The sequence below is a fragment of the Prunus persica genome, chromosome G3 (assembly GCF_000346465.2).
Source record: "Prunus persica cultivar Lovell chromosome G3, Prunus_persica_NCBIv2, whole genome shotgun sequence".
NCBI classification, from domain to species: Eukaryota; Viridiplantae; Streptophyta; class Magnoliopsida; order Rosales; family Rosaceae; genus Prunus; species Prunus persica.
The window spans coordinates 19,329,945-19,347,791 of record NC_034011.1 but is presented as its reverse complement, the minus strand read 5'-3'; the positions used below and the strand labels follow the sequence as shown (position 1 = coordinate 19,347,791).

General features: G+C 37.4%; 1 protein-coding gene across 1 annotated transcript; it reads left to right on the top strand.

Moving 5' to 3' along the window:
• Positions 186 to 17,578, top strand: LOC18782965 (disease resistance RPP13-like protein 4). Its single transcript, XM_007215180.2, has 3 exons — positions 186 to 2,103; positions 17,339 to 17,429; positions 17,524 to 17,578. Exons 1-3 carry the CDS (start codon positions 186 to 188, stop codon positions 17,576 to 17,578), a joined length of 2,064 nt encoding a protein of 687 aa, XP_007215242.2.

Here is a 17,847-nt window from a genome sequence, read left to right as displayed (position 1 = left end):
TCTGTTAATTCTATTATCTTATTTGTTTTTTTTTTGCAAGAAAAATGAATGGTGGGTTAGTTCTAGAGGACTCACTAATCTGCAACAAATAGACATGATAGGTTTGATTGCATCAATCTCTCGAGTTCCACAGCTACCCTCTATCTGCAACAGACTACCTCCTTTTCAGTGTAATTGCATCTGAAATGAGAAATGTCACCTCAACCTCAGCCTCAACCTCAAGAAATGCAGAGAAGTTCCTGCCCAAGTTATTGGATCGTCTGGGAAAAGCCAAAGCCAAGGTCATTGCCAACATAAATCCAGGTGATGATCAGGAAGTGGTTCTGAGTCGCTTTCAAAAGATTGAAGATGGGCTTCAACAAATGGAAGACTTAAAATTGCTACCTAGAGTTACGCTCTGGGAGCACACTCTGTTCAACCAATTCACTGTCTTAGAACGTCGAGTTGACAAGTTTTTCTTGGGAGATGATGAGAGCAATGCTTTCATCGGCCTGGAGGCAATCACCAGCTTCCTGACTAGCATGATTGAAAATGTCGACCAAATAAAAGCCTCAATTCCTGTAGTGAAGTTAATGCCGAGTTACCCTAAGCGCAGTTTAGAGTTTACGCATTGGTCTCTGCCGGAGTTGGGTCTAACAGCAATTAAGACGCTATCACAAGAGTTGTCACAAATGGGCGTGGAGAATGGAATTTACGAAAGTCGTGCCATGGCTAATATGAGGAGGAGTTACGAGCATCTCGAGGGCACCGAGTTGAGGCTCTGCTTCCTCTCTTTCTCAATCTTCCCGGCGGAGTCTGTGATAAAGAAAAGGCCTCTAATTTACTGGTGGATTGGGGAGGGCTTCATCACGGCCACCCAAGACAAGACAGCCGAAGAGGTAGGGGATGAAATCTTTGGCAAACTCATGAAACAGGGCTTGATTCAACCACATGGAAATGCTGTTAATGCATCCAGTATTTCCACTAGTTGCACGCTGCACCCTTGGATTCGTTATATGCTGATAGGCTTGGCCAGGGACGCTCTGCTCTTCCACTTTGATTCATCATGGCCGTGGATGCCATCATGTCAAGCGTCAGTTTGCAGGCGCCAGTGCTTAGTTTTTGATCAGAACCCGACTTCTCCGGGTGAGGAAGATCCGTTGACAGTATTCAATGTGAACAGAAACTATCTTAGTTTCAAACGTGAATGGCTTAGCAAGTTGAAGAACGTTGTTGTTCTTCAGCTGGGACGGTGGCAGAGCTCACCCACGCATCACATTGAAGTGGATGATGAAGGATTATTTTTGAAAGGTATTGGGGCTCAGCACTACTTGAGCTTCAAGTATCTTAGTCTCCGAGGAATGTCAGGAATAACACGGATTCCTTCTTGTATCTTTAACATCATCAGCCTTGAAATTCTGGATCTGAGAGCATGCCACAATTTAGAGACATTGCCTTCAGATATCTCATCGTTGAGGAAGCTCACTCATTTGGATATATCAGAGTGTTACTTCCTAGAAGGCATGCCGAAAGGGATTGGCAAACTCTCTTCCCTCGAAGTACTTAAAGGTTTTCTCATAGCCAATTTGAAAAATACTCCCTCAAGACTCGGTGATCTTGTCAAGTTGAAGAAACTAAGGCGGCTAAGTATATACATAGGGATTGAGGCTGTAATGCAGGACAAGGAGTTCGAAAATTTGAAGGAAATTTCATCTCTTCGCCGCCTCAAAATATCATGGGCAGTGGTTTCTCCAGAGTTAAGAGGAAAAATTGCCCGCCAGTCCCTGGATTTCTCATTCCCACCGGATTTAGAAAAATTGGATCTGCAAGGCATCCCTCTAAAAGAAGTACCTCCATGGCTGAATCCGAGGCAACTGACAAATATGAAGAAGCTCTACATAAGAGGAGGGGAACTTTGTAGCTTAGACCATGCAGGGGAGGAGACTGTCACCGAGTGTAAGTGGAGGGTGGAAATCTTGCGTCTCAAGTACTTGAGTAATATGAAAATAGAACTTACAGAGGTGGAGGATCAGTTTCCTCATCTGCTGTACTTGGAGAAAGTCAAATGCCATGAGATTGAAAAGGACAAATATGAGAAAAACATATTTTGGAGCAAATCTCAAGGTCAGAAATTAAGTATGTTAACGCCACGATAAAGTTAGTCCTCGGTATCTAGTTCATGTCTGCAGCATGTTATAATTAACTGCATGCCCTATTGTTATTGTATGCATACATCAATCCCTCTACAATATGCAAGAACAGAGGAGTTTTCCAACCCCACTCCTTTTCTTAAATAATTAAGCAAACAAAAGTTTTACTACTCCTCCTCTTTTCACAGCTGTTGATAAATGTAGCAGGACTTATCATTTTCTTTAGTAGTGTCAAGCTGCAGTGATTTGGCATCACAATAAAAGCAATCCAACATTGCCTTGGGGGACCTTATTTTGTAAGAAAGTCATGTCATTTGGCTACATATACACTAGCCTCTCCGTACGTATTTCCGTACCTGCGAGAGGCTTTTTAAAAAAAAATAATTAAATTTATTTTAGAATTAAAAAAGATAATGGATAGTTGTGTTCCATAAAAATATGATCTATTATCTGATTTTTTTTAAATTTTTTTAAATATGAAAAAGTGTGAATTTACCATATTATCCTCATTTAGTTAATAATTTCAATTCTTAATGTTTGCATTAACTAAGGGCATTTTCTAGTATTTTGAAAATTTTACCATTCTCTACCTTTTGCTTTATATATATAATGCATATTGTATTGGTTTGGTTGTTTCCGTGACAGAAATTAAGCTTTTTATTCATTTCTTCTTTAATGGTATCAGAGTTGTAATTTTCGGAGATTTTAAGTTCGAAACCTCCAATCCTCATGTGCTCTGGGGAGTTTTCCTTTATTTATTTATTTTTATTTTTTTGAGAAATTCTATGATTACATTTATAATTCAGCCAAAAAAGCCACTAGCCACAAAGGGCCAATACAAACTAGCCACAAAAGGGCCATTACAATAACGGAGCGGTCTAATATCAAAATTAAGAAAATCAGGTATGTCTCCACCAACGATCAGGCAAGATCGAAGAAACTCTGGCATAGGCATCCCAACTAAGATTGCAAACTTAGAATAATAAAAAAAGAGATAAAGCTTGAAAAAACCAAGCTATAATAATACAAATAAAACTCTCACCAAGGAGAGATGAAAAACTCTCACAAAAGGAGAGGTGAAAACTACACAGAGAACCCAAAGAGTCTCTGCAACTTATTCCAAACACAAAGAAATTGCAAAAAAGATGGTGGTGGAGATCCGACGCTGAAATGCAGGTGAAGATCCGACGCTGAGCCGCAACCGCCAATAATGGTTGGATGAAAATCATAACAAAACTAAGACAAATAGGGAAAACCCTTTGTCTTTGAAAATGGGGGAAAAGGTGAAAGGAGGAAGAGAGGAAGAGAAGAGAGGAGAGGGGGGAAGAACAATGGCTTCTTCCCCCCTCAAAGTGAAAAAGGCTCTAAGAATATTTTTTGGGAGAAAGGGGCTAGGGTTTCCCGATCGAAAACTAATTCACCGTACAACCGGATTGTAACTTGAATATTTTAACTTATCATTTCTAAACATGCATTTATAAAAAATAAGTTACATATAATCTTAGGTTTGGAGAGTTGTCCTTTATTTAATAATTTGTTTTGTTTTAACTCCCCCGAATTGTCTTAGGTTTGGGAATGTGAACATGGGTGCCCTTTCAGAATCTGATAATTCATAGATTAAAGTGGTGCTGCTTCGTTAAGTCGAATTATTAGTTATGCAGATTGTTCTAGTGATAACAATCCATTTCACGATTTTCTTTTGGCCTAAAGATTTTATTTCCATCACATGTAAAAGAAATTTTTCATAAGTAAAAGAAATTCTTCGATGTGACCATCACACGTAAGTATTTTTTATATCCTCAAGTTATATCAGTCATATAATTTAATCATATTATAACACTTTGATTAATAACATTACGTGGTTAGACTGTCACACCAAAGAGTTCACCTTCTGTTATGCTGGTCTTGCGAGTGTGGTATTAGTTTACCCCCTTCGGTTCGGGCCTTTCTTTTCAGGTTCCTTTGAGCTTTCTCAATCAGTGCAGAAAAGAGAAAACCATAATTTGGAACGACCAGTTTCTCTCTTTATAATTGAAACTCTATACAATAACCCACCTACTTTTCAACCTTTAACTAAAGTAATTCACTGTTATCCATCTATTATCATTAATTTACAAACCATGCCATCAACCTCATGTTTTCTGGACATTTAATGGTTTCAGTTTTTCTCCTATTTCCTTTAGCATTCAAAATTTGTCAAACCGTGTATTTGAGTCAACTGTGTCTAAAATTTTAGTTGAGTTATTTACACTAGCACCTCCTAAAGTTTTCAACTTTTTCACAAAACCTCCTAAAGTAAACCCCTGTTCATTGATTTTTCGTCCAAAGATTGATGATTTTATACCAATAAAAAAAATAAAAATTCTACAAATGACAAAGTTTGCCTTTAAGATTAGATTGCATATACATTCATTGAGGTTAATTTTTTCATTTGCATATACACAAACAACCTCAAGGAGTGTTAGTGTAAATAACTCTTTTTCATTACCACATCTACAATCTCAATCCATATACATTAATGCATTTATAGGGAAATATATACGGGGTGGTACTTTTGAAAATATTTTTGCTCACCACTTTAACCCAAGTTGTATGCTTACCACCTTTCTTAATATTTAACATGTGTTCATAGGCATAACTATGGTTAACTTTTTACTTTGATTTATGTAATCATGGTTTTTTTTTTTGGTCGAAGTCTGATCTCATTAAAGAAACCCAGAGAAAACAGAATACAAACAAAGCCAAAAGCTCAAAAGCAAGACACAAAAACTAGGTAGAAGCAGCTAGACCTCAAAGGCACAAGGCTAGAACCAAGCTTCTCACCCAGACAAAGAAGAGTTCCTACAAAGCAATAAACACAAGACACAAGAGGGAAAGAACCCAAACAACACAACATAAACAAAATGAAACCTAGGAAAATGAACAGGGAGATGCCACACCACCCATAACTGAACAGCATCGCCATCAACGCACGACCACACCCACCGAAGAGGAACCAGTAACCAAAGCTGTGAATAGAAAATGGTGGTGGACAAGCCACCAAAGCTACAAAGAGTGTTACCATAATCCGAGCAATAAGTGACAAAAGCACTTTAAAAGCATCTCCCATTGCATAAGAGTGGTTATGTTTATGGATGCGTGTCAAGTGTTGAGAAGAGTAACAAGCATACACCTTGGATTAAAGTGATGAACAAAAATGCTCCCGGTACTTTTCGCCTATACAAATTTATGTAGTATTTCTACTAATATTTTATTCTCAAATGAAAATAATTTACCTATCCCTTTTTATATGGGACATAGGTAAATTATATTCACAATAGTCTAAATAGATTCGAAGTAGGTACATTATTTATATTTACAAAATAGGTGCATAATTTATATATGAAAAAGAGGAACATTATTTATTAGAAAAGATAGAAACATTATCTATTAAAAATAATAGGTACATTATCCCTTCAATTGAGGTTTGAAAACCGACTAGCCTAGCTATAAAAATAATAGGTACATTATTTATATAAAAATAATAGGTACATAGGTTGGCTAGCCTAGCTATATCTTTAGTTAATATGCCTTCATGGGTGCAGGAACCACTGTGCTCATCCAACAGGTTTTATAAGAGGACCTTTTGTAATGTTCTTTTTTTTTTTTTTTTTTAATGAGCAAAAGTTTAGGGGAAGGGGAGTCTTTTGTTGTAATGTTCTTGTCTTGTTGATTAAAATCCTTTTTCTTATTTCATCAACAAAAAAGAATCCCTTCTCTTCAGCAAAAATAAATAATTTTTTTTTTCTCAAAAAAAAAAGGGACAACATAAGGAAAGTTGAAAGAAAATCAATTGGGCCTTTACCACTTCTAAAGTGTTGATTAGGGGTACTTTTGGAGTCTAAATTTATAATAAATAATATTTTAAATTTGATTAGGTAAGTTGCTCAGTTGAATTCTAATAGTTGAATTTTACTTATAAAAATTGAATTTTACTCAGAGAAAAATAAAGTGATGGATTGTATATAAGAAAAATATAATTTTAAGGGGAAACTCCAAATTTACTTTTGAAAAAAGTGCGTACTATACATTATTTTTATACAAACTAGAAACCTCCGCACATGCATAAGTAAGGGAAGTTGCTCAGAGAAAAGAAAGAGAGAGAAAATAGTTTGTGGGAGAGAAACTTTAGTAAAAGAAAAAGTTAGCACATTGTTGATGATCATGAGAAGCACATTGTTGATAATCATGCAGGGCAGGATTGGTGGAGCTTTTTTCAGTGGATGTTGGAAAATTGAAAGATTGATGTTGCATGTTGGTCCCATTTCTTGATTCTTCTTGCAATTTGTCTATTTTCCTCTCATGTCCTGTCGTCCACAATTGATTTTCTTGTCTATCGGTATACCCCACTTGAAAGTATAGTCTGATAAATAAAGTTAAAGTGGTGCTTGAATTTATGCCTTTTCTTATGGTAAGTGTACAGAAGTTTTAAAGGTCATGCCTACTTTACTTTTTATCCGGTCTTTTCTCAAGCTTTGTCATGTTTCTTTAATCTTTAGTTGTGTCAAGCTGCAATCAATTGAAACATGGAAGGTAGTGATCTTTGCATCAATGAAAGCAACCCACTGCCTTGAGGAACCTTATTATGTGAGAAACTCCTGTCATTAGCATCATATACCTAACATAGTAGGCTTAAGTTTTTTTAGGTTTAGTGATTATCTTACCTAACATAGTATCATGTTGGTTCATGTTATAATCCTAATAAGCTTAAGGGCCAGCTTGGCATTGCTATGTTGCAGTGGTGGAGCCAGGATTTCATGTGTGAGGGGACCTCTCACAAAATATAAATAACAAAAAATTGGACTTCTTAGATCTATGTCCAAAATGATTAGTTGTCATTGGGTTTAGTCCACGCATTTTTTGTTTTAGACGTAGGTCCTTTGACATTTATTTTTTTTTTTTGTGTCGATTTTATCCTTTGAGGTAAATGCATTATTTCCTTGTAATTTAATTTCAGAATTTAAATTTTGAATTCTTTCCTTTATAATATTGACCTAATTTAATCAATGATAAGTAAGCACCCACATGAAATTATGTACGTGACATACAAATAAATAGTGTTATGATTAGCAACAAAAAAACTTAGTAATAAATCGTGTTACCTATCAGTTAAAAACATTAATTAGAAGACTACCTATAAGTCAGATACAAAAATAGACAATTTTATTTGTAACCTACATAAAAAAAGGTACATAAAATACTATTACACATTGTTGAAAATTTGAAAAAAGACATATATACCTATGTAATAGGGGTGTGCACGGTTCGGTTTGGAACGGTTTTTGCCTCAAATTGGAATCGAATCCGATACTATTTATCTGGTTCGGCTTGGTCCAAATTTAACAAAAAAATTTATAAAACCATTTGGTTTGGGTTGAACCAGTTTCGATTTTGAACCGAATTATTATTATTATCTTTTCCAATTATTTTTTTATACAAATTTCAACTTAAATTTTATTTTTTTTGGCTTGAAAATTAACAAATTATTCAATTTCATACAAAAAGAAATATTAAGGCTAGAAAAGAGAGATGTTTTGAAATTGAACTTGGGTAAATATTAGTTATGAGATTAAAAATACAACATTGAATATAAATAAATATTAAAATTATATATTTTTTAATTTAGCTGGTTCAGTTTGTTGGGGGTATAGAATTGGTCAACAAGGTTTTTTTTTCAATTTTTTCTGGTCCGGTTTGGTTCGGTTGATCGGTTCTTCGGTTCCAATGTCCACCCCTACTATGTAATAGGCAATAGGACAATATACCTACACAATATGATAATATATCTACAAGAATATATAATAATATATCTACATGAATAAAGTGAATCTCGTGTCTGTATAAAACGACTGGTGGCCTGGTGAGAAATAGGGGTGGGCGCGGTCCGGTTCGGTCCGGTTCTCACCTCAAATCGGAACCGAAACCGGTATTATTTAACCGGTCCGGTTCGGTCCGGTTTAGGCAAAAAAAATTTCAAAAACCGGCCGGTTCGGTTCTAACCGGTTCTGACCGGTTCCGGTTTTGAACCGGATTATTATTTTTTAATTTTTTAATTTTTTTTTAAAAAAATAATTTTTTTTAATTTTTTTTATAAAAAAAATTATAATAAATAACTTATTTTTTTAGCTTAAAAATGAACAAATAATCCAATTCATACATTTAGAATTTTTTTGAAGTTGAACTTGGAAAATTAGTGATTATAAAAGTTAAAATATGGCATTAGATTTTAAAATTTTGTAAAAATATAAATATAAAATATATGACCGGTCCGGTTCGGTCCGGTCCGGTGCGGAGAGATGTAAAACCGGAACCGGAACCGGTTGGAACCGGTTCGGTCCGGTTCCGGTCCGGTTTGTTGACTTTTTTGGTCAACCGGTTTTTTTTCCGGTTTTTTTTCACCGGTTCGGTTCGGTGTTCCGGTTTTCCGGTCCCGGTGCCCACCCCTAGTGAGAAACAACCGGTCACTTTGGTTTTCTTCCGAGACTTAAGCTCATTGTGAAAAACGACCGGTCGCCTAGTTAGAAAAGATTGGTCACTTTTCCCTTGCTTTGTCATTTTTCATTTTTCTTCTTTCATTCCTTGTCCAGTTTATATAATATCATTACGATTGTGTTAAATTAAGTGCTCTTAACATATTCAAACTAGATTTGCATATAAACTATCAAGTCCTTGAGGAAATGATTTCGTATGTACAAATTCGTACTCCAATAGATTCATACACTTGCGAGTATTTTTAATTAGATAGTTAGTGAATTAATTTTACGTCGTCATCGATACAACACACTCCCAATGGTACTTCAGCCCCAGTTGTTGGATAGGGATCCATGTCTCTTACTGATTTGAAATTAGATTTTGTATTGGTTCTCCCCTCTTTGAATTATAATCTCTTATCGGTTGCTCAAATAACTACTGATTTATACTCTATTGTGATTTTTTGGCCAGACTTTTATGTGTTTAAGGACATCTAAATGAGACAAACGATTGGTTCTGGTGTTAGGCAAAGTAAGTTGTATTACTTATATTTGGTGTCAAAGAGTTCAAATAAGTTGCGTTAGGTTTTGACTGTGGACGGTTCTAAGGGGGAAGAAGAAGAAGAAGTCTGATATATGGCTATGGCATCCACGTTAGGGGCATACTTCCTTTGACTACCTGCAGAAAACCATTTCCTTCATTGTTTTCCAGAATTGATATTCCCAGTTTTCATTATGACATTTGTGAACTCATTGAAAGTCATTGTACTTCTTTTCCGTCAAGTGTCGGAAAAAGTTCAGTTCCTTTTATGACCATTCATTTGGTTGTTTCGAATCCCTCTCTAGTTCCTACATTGGATGGAGCACGTTAATTTGTTACATTTATTGATGACTGTACCAGGATGACCTGGGTATGACTGATGAAGTCCAAAGGAGAAGTGAACTTTCTATTTCATAAATTACATGCAATGATTCTTACTCAATGCAAAGCACATGTTTAAGTCCTTCGCCGTGATAATGGGGGAGAATATATGAGTTATGTTTTCTAAATTTGTTGACAATTTAGGCATGTGTGACATCTATGCACCAACTTGAAGGGAAATTTGCGATAATTATGTAATTAGTAGAAAAATAGGACACATTCTAGCTTACCTTATTTATCTTCGTGTAATTATACTATTAGGGTTGTATATATGCCTTGTTGATGATTGAAAGAAAGCATGAAGAATTACTCCCAAGTGAAGGAACTATAACATTGGCATCAATGAAATCTTGAACAAACCGAGACGCAATGTTTTTCATATTCTGCTAAGACAAAACATATTATATGACATAAAAATATACCATCGTACATATCCTGCATGTAGCAATATTACCTAACATAGTATTAGTAGGAGAGTTATGGTTCCGGAGATCGTGAGTTTGATTTCTCTGACTGTCACTTGATATGCATGAAAAAGCTTTAGCCTTAATTATGCTATATTGTATATTCTCGCATATATTATAAAATAACCTGGGATATGTGCGAATTTTGAGCTGCACGTAAAGTAGATGAGACACAGTATTTAACGAGGTTCGGCTATGCCTACGTCCTCGGAGAGCAGCAACAGTAACCTTTCACTATATAATAATATGACTACAATAGTGTTTACAATATGTGTGACTCACTGAATTTTCTCTCTGCTTACTTACCCTCTTCTTTTCTCTTCTTCTTCTCTCTTCTTTTTCTCTTCTCCCTTTTCTTTCTTTTCTCCGTTGGTCACACATTTCATTGCAAGTGATATGCTATTTATAGGCTAAGGTTTTGGTAAAATACAGGGAAGGGAAGGTTCCTGGAAGATGCAAGGAAACTTCCTGAATTGATAAATACGGGGAAGGAAAGTTCCTGGAAGATGCAAGGAAACTTCCTCTGTGGGCTCCACCTTCAAACTTTTACAACACTCCCCCTTGGAGACCACATGTCCCTAGATTGGTTGCCTCATTAAAACCTTGCTCGGAAAAACCCAGTGGGAAAAAACCTAAGCGAAGGAAAAAGAGTACAACGTGCATATGTCCTATGTTAGAGGACTTTTGAATGCTCCCCCTGATTTTGCATGCTCCAACTTGATTGCTTGCAGAGTTGTCGTAATCCGATGCCATGCACTAACTTTTGGAATGTACATTTCGGCAATGATTTAGTGAAGAGATCTGCCAGGTTATCACTTGAACGGATTTGTCTGACTTTGATTTCTTTACTCTTCTGGAGCTCATGTGTATAGAAAAACTTTGGTGATATGTGCTTGGTCCTGTCACCCTTGATATATCCTCCTGTGATCTGAGCAATACAAGCTGCATTGTCCTCATTCAGAATTGTTGGAGTGTCTGTTGTTGAGGGTAGGGCACATGTGCTTCGGATGTGATGGATTACCGACCTTAACCAAACGCATTCACGACTGGCTTCATGGAGGGCAAGTATTTCTGAGTGATTAGAAGATGTGGCCACTAATGTTTGTTTTGTTGAGCGCCATGAGATCGCAGTTCCTCCACATGTAAATACATACCCAGTCTGTGATCGTCCTTGATGTGGATCAGAGAGATATCCTGCATCAGCATAACCAATAATACTCTGGGCATTGGTCGATTCACTGGAATAGAATAACCCCATGTCTGTTGTCCCACGAAGGTATCGTAGAACATGTTTGATGCCGGTCCAGTGTCGCCTTGTTGGAGCAGAACTGTACCTTGCTAACAGATTTACTGAGAATGATATGTCTGGTCTGGTACATTGTGCTAGGTACAATAAAGCACCTATTGCACTAAGATATGGTACTTCTGGACCAAGGACCATTTCATCATTCTCTTTTGGACGATATGGGTCTTTCTTAGTGTCAAGCGATCGAACGACCATTGGAGTGCTAAGTGGATGGGCTTTATCCATGCCAAACCGTTCCAATACTTTCTCAGTATAAGTTGATTGATGCACCAAAATTCCATTAGCACTGTGCTCAATCTGCAAGCCAAGACAATATTTTGTCTTTCCAAGGTCCTTCATCTCAAACTCACGTTTGAGATAATCAGCAGTCTTTTGAAGCTCTTCAGAAGTTCCAATGAGATTCATGTCGTCGACATATACTGCCACTATCGCAAATCCAGACTCTGATTTCTTAATAAACACACATGGGCAAATAGGATCATTTGTGTATCCTTCCTTCAGTAAATACTTACTGAGACGATTGTACCACATTCGTCCAGATTGTTTTAGCCCATATAATGATTTTCTCAATTTAACTGAGAACATGTCCCGTGGTTTGTTTCTGGCTGCTTCAGGCAACCTGAATCCTTCTGGAACTTTCATGTATATATCTGTATCCAATTCTCCATACAAATATGCGGTAATGACATCCATGAGTCTCATTTCAAGTTTTTCTGAAACCGCCAAACTTATTAGGTAACGGAATGTAATTGTGTCCATTACTGGAGAGTACGTTTCCACATAATCAATTCCAGGCCTTTGTGAAAAACCTTGCGCAACGAGTCGCGCTTTATACCTTGAGATCTCATTTTTCTCATTGCGCTTTCTTGTAAATACCCACTTGTAACCTACAGGGTTCACATTGGGTGGAGTTGGACTAATATGTCCAAAAACACTCCTTTTTTTCAAAGAATTTAATTCTGCCTGGATTGCATCTTTCCACTTGGGCCAATCTTGCCTCTGTGTACATTCATTAATAGAGCACGACTCAATATCATCATCTTTTATGATCTCAGCAGCCACTGAGAATGCAAATATATCATCGATGATCATCTCATTTCTACTCCACAATTCATCAGTGGACGTATAATTTATGGAGATTTCTTGACTTTCAGGTACGGTTGCCACTCCAGGAGCACTTGTCTCACCAATGACGTTTTCCTTGTCAAGAAGTACCTGTCCCTCTTTGGGGGCATTTGAATTATGAATTGTGGGCTCTCTATTTATTTCATTTGGATTCATTTTGTCCATCAACTTCCTCTTTCGAGGAATTGAATCCTTTGAGCCTAGTGGTCTGCCACGTTTTAGGCGTGCAGCAGATGAACCATTTGCTGGGACATTGCTTTGTCCATTATGGACATCAATCCGTGCGGGTGCATTTGCAGCTGGGATATGAGATTTCGTCACCTTTGCTGCATCATTAAATGCATCTGGCATCTGATTGGCAATACTTTAGAGGTGAACGATCCTTCTCACTTCGTTTTCGTATTGAGCAGTATGAGGATCGAGATGAGACAATGTGGATACATTCCAGGATAATTCATGTCGTTTTTCAGGAATGAGTTTGCCTTGTTCTTTAGACACAGATTTTTCTCCCCCTAATGGTGGGAAGATTGTCTCATCAAAATCACAATCCGCAAATCGTGCGGTAAAAATATCACCCGTCAGGGGTGCCAAGTATCTGATGATAGATGGTGAATCAAAACCAACATAAATTCCCAATCTGCGTTGAGGGCCCATCTTAGTACGTTGCGGTGGTGCAATGGGCACATATACCGCACACCCAAAAATTCTTAAATGTGAAATGTTTGGTTGATTTCCCAATACGAGTTGTATTGGAGAACATTGATTGTTGGTGACGGGCCTCAATCGCACAAGCGATGCTGCATGTAAAATGGCATATCCCCAAGCAGAAACTGGCAACTTTGTTTTCATTAGCAAAGTGCGTGCTATCAATTGAAGGCGTTTAATTAAAGCTTCTGCCAAGCCATTTTGAGTATGCACATGGGGAACAGGATGTTCAATATCAATGCCTAGTGACATGCAGTAGTCATCAAAAGTCTGAGATGTAAATTCACCAGCATTATCGAGTCTGATTGACTTAATGGGATAATCTGGGAATTGGGCTCGTAATTTAATTATCTGAGCCAAAAGCCTAGCAAATGCCATATTCCGAGTAGATAAAAGACAAACATGTGACCATCGGGTAGATGCGTCTACCAAGACCATAAAGTATCGAAATGGTCCACATGGGGGATGAATGGGTCCACAAATGTCCCCTTGAATTCTCTGCCAAAATGATGGAGACTCAACATCAACCTTTGGTTGTGATGGTCTGATCACCAACTTCCCTTGTGAACAAGCTTGGCAAAAGATGTCGCTTGATAACATAATGTGTTTAGTCAACAAGGGATGTCCTTTAGAGTTGGTGATGATCCTGCGCATCATGGTGGATCCAGGATGACCCAACCTGTCATGCCAAAGCTTAAAAGCATTTGAGTCAGTGGACTCTTGGTCCATGACACTATGTGCCTCAATTGTCCGTATAGTTGTGTAATACAACCCTGATGAGAGCTCACAAAGCTTTTCCAGTATATGCTTTTGAGTATCACTGGAGGTAATACAAAGATATTCCATGTTTTCCTCTTTCTTTGTTTCAACATGGTAGCCATTCAAACGTATATCTTTGAAACTCAACAGATTCCTTCTGGAGTTAGGTGAATACAAAGCATCTGAAATGGACAGTATTGTTCCATTCGGTAACATAATTTGGGCTATTCCTGAACCTTCAATCAGATCTGCAGGACCTGATATGGTTGTTACCTTTGCTTTTGTAAGCATTAATTTTGAGAAATACTTTCGATCTTGAAGGATCGTATGAGTAGTTGCGCTGTCTACGAGACAAATATCTCTGTCATAGCCTTTGTTTTGAGGGCATCCATAATTTGCATCCATGCTACCAAATAAGTAAAATAAGCTGGATTAATAAAGAAGAAAACATTACCACTTTTATTGGATTGAAATTTAAACAACACTTCAGCTAATACAAGTAGTATATTAAGGAATTTAATCTTTTTCGGACACATAACCTTCATTCCCTCTTTCCGTAACAAAATCAGAAACATCTAGATGCGTCGTGTTTAGCTGACGTGATATTTCTGATGAGCCATCTGTGGCTGGCGGAGCATGATCAATGTAATTTATCTCCACTTTCCTGTTCTTAAGTGAAGCTTGATAGAGATCCGCCAAATGCCTGGGCGTACGACATGCGCGCACCCAATGTCCCTTTGCACCACATCTGTGACAAGGGCTTTCAACATTTCTAGGCACATGGCTCATCTGTGCCTTTCCCTTATTACGGGATGCATTTTTGCCATTCGTGGATGGACCGCTCCTTGGACCTAAGCCCTCTGAATGAGCACCACGATTTTTTCTACTTCCTTGCCAGTGGCCACGCTTGCCCCCTCGCCCACGTTTGTGGATACTGCCACGAGATGAAGTGGCATTCACTTCCTGAGATGCAGCATTTATTTCAGGAAGTGGTGCTGAGCCCGTTGGGCGAGATTGGTGATTCTTTAATAAGAGCTCATTATTCTGCTCAGCTAACAAGAGGCAAGATACAAGTTCCGAGTACTTCTTGAAACCGCTATGTCTGTATTGCTGCTGAAGGAGGACATTTGAAGCATGAAAAGTGCTCAGAGTTTTTTCGAGCATATCCTCATCAGATATATTTTCCCCACATAGCCTCATTAATGAGGTAATTCTGTGCATAGCAGAGTTATACTCGGACACTGACTTGAAATCTTGAAATCTCAAGTGGGTCCATTCGTATCTAGCTCTTGGGAGAGTCATCGTCTTCTGGTGATCGTATCTTTCACCTAGAGCTTTCCACAGAACCAACGGTTCATCAACCACCACATATTCGCTCTTCAGCGCTTCATGGATGTGGCGGCGAAGAAAGATCATGGCCTTCGCATTCTCTTCAGGCGAAGCATCATTCTCATCTACAATTGTTTGTCCGAGGCCATTGGCTCGTAGATGAATTTTGGCATCCAGGACCCATGATAAATAGTTGTCCCCGGAAAGGTCCAAGGCAGCAAACTCTAGTTTTGCCAAATTTGCCATCCAAAACTTTAGGCTCGAGATCTGGAATATTAAGCCACTTATTAATAGGAATTTCAGGTCCTCATTATTCAGGTATATTAATTGATGATAAAAGTAAAGTGTTATGAATTTGCTGGTATGGACGATAAACCCGCACCACACTTTAAATAAATGTAAATGTGCGGTAAATTAAATTCATAAAGTTAAGGTGCTTGTATGGGCATTAATTCTGCTCCATACATTTAAATAAAGGTAAAGGCGTGGACGATAAACCCGCACCACCCTTTTAAATAAATGTAAATGTACGGTAAATTAAATTCATAAATTAAATTGCTTGCTGTATGGAAGTTAATCCCGCACCATACTTTAAATAAAATTAAATGTGCGGTAAAGTAAATTGTGCTTGTATGGGCACTAATTCTGCTCCATACATTTAAATAAAAGCAAAGGCGTGGACGATAAACCCGCACCACCCTTTTAAATAAATACTGTTGTATGGGTAATAAACCTACACCATACAGTAAATAAAATAAATATGCGATAAAATAAATTTGCGATAAAGTAAAGGTGCATGTATGGGTAATAAACATACACCATACAGTAAATAAAATTAAATGTGGGGTTAAAAACCACAACCGAATAAAATAAGAAAAAGTTAGTATTAGTAACGGTCTCCCACTGATAATATGTTTAGTATTACCAATGGTCCATTTTTGTTAATGGTTAGTAATAGAGAAGCAGATAGATATAGTATATTATATAGTGTTGAGTTGGAAAAATTTCAAAAATAAAAGGAGAGACTATCGTGCTGATAACGTGTTATAAAATAACCTGGGATATGTGCGAATTTTGAGCTGCACGTAAAGTAGATGAGACATAGTATTTAACGAGGTTCAGCTATGCCTACGTCCTCGGAGAGCAGCAACAGTAACCTTTCACTATATAATAATATGACTACAATAGTGTTTACAATATGTGTGACTCACTGAATTTTCTCTCTGCTTACTTACCCTCTTCTTTTCTCTTCTTCTTCTCTCTTCTTTTTCTCTTCTCTCTTTTCTTTCTTTTCTCCGTTGGTCACACATTTCATTGCAAGTGATATGCCTATTTATAGGCTAAGGTTTTGGTAAAATACAGGGAAGGGAAGGTTCTTGGAAGATGTAAGGAAACTTCCTGAATTGATAAATACAGGGAAGGAAAGTTCCTGAAAGATGCAAAGAAACTTCCTCTGTAGGCTCCACCTTCAAACTTTTACAACAGCATACTGATTTTCAAGTCCACAATTCCCACTAGGATACTATCTCCTTAGTGCTGTTCTTGAAGATAATATATTGTTCTACAGTTTTTGTTTTGTTTTTGTTTTTGTTTTAATTTTGTCAAAATATTTTTTATTTGTTTAGAAAATAGATAGTGTTTAACTTTGAGGAAGTGTAAAGAGGAAAAGGTGACAACTGTCTTTATCATAGTCAGATTCCCTTTCTTCTACTTTTGTTTCTACTTTTGTGTTTTCCTTGCTTTATTCGACATGCAAATAGAAAGCAGGGGAGTCATTCGTCATATTGGGACCATGAGAAGCCCAATAATTGTTCATCTTGCAGGAATGGGAGAGCTCTGTTTTTTAATATTATCTCCTCAAAATCTAGTGATATAATTGTAAATGCTTTTTATTCTTTTCATGTATACAAAAAAAGTTGAAAGATGATAAGCACGTCGGGTCTTTCTCAAGCTTTATCATGTTCTTTGATCCTGTCAAGCTGCAATTATTTGAAGGGATGTGATATTGGCATCACCATAAGAGCAATCCAAATGTGCCTTGCGGGACCTTACTTTGTTAGAACTTTACGTTTTTATTGGTTGTGGCACAGGAATGGAAAGCGCAAACTGTTCAACACCAATGCCCCGGATGTGTGATGATGGCACTGCTCGTATCTCTGGCGATGAGGGAACTGTTCAACTGTGGGTTAAATTGAAAGTTGAGTTGGGCTTGGTAGACAAACGAAAGAGGATTGACTCCCGTGAGATTACTTAGCCCAACTGGTTATTTGTGTAGGTGTGCTATTATTGGAATTGAGACCAGCTCAATTGAACTGATGTATGTGGTGTAGAATACCTTGTGATATGGCTTTGCACTGCTCTTGACTCCTTATCAAGCATTGCGCTTCGAGGGGTGTACTGACTTAGATAGATTCTTTTTTATGCCTCAGTTAAGAGGACTTTACTATTCTTTCAATTGTGCATTTGTGGCTTGAAATATACGAATGGTACCTAGCCAAAATAGAAAAAACCAATGTTATAGTTATTGCTCCCTTGATTGGGCTCAAAAACCTAAATCGAGCCCAAGATAACCCTAGATTGATTTAATATTTAATGAAAT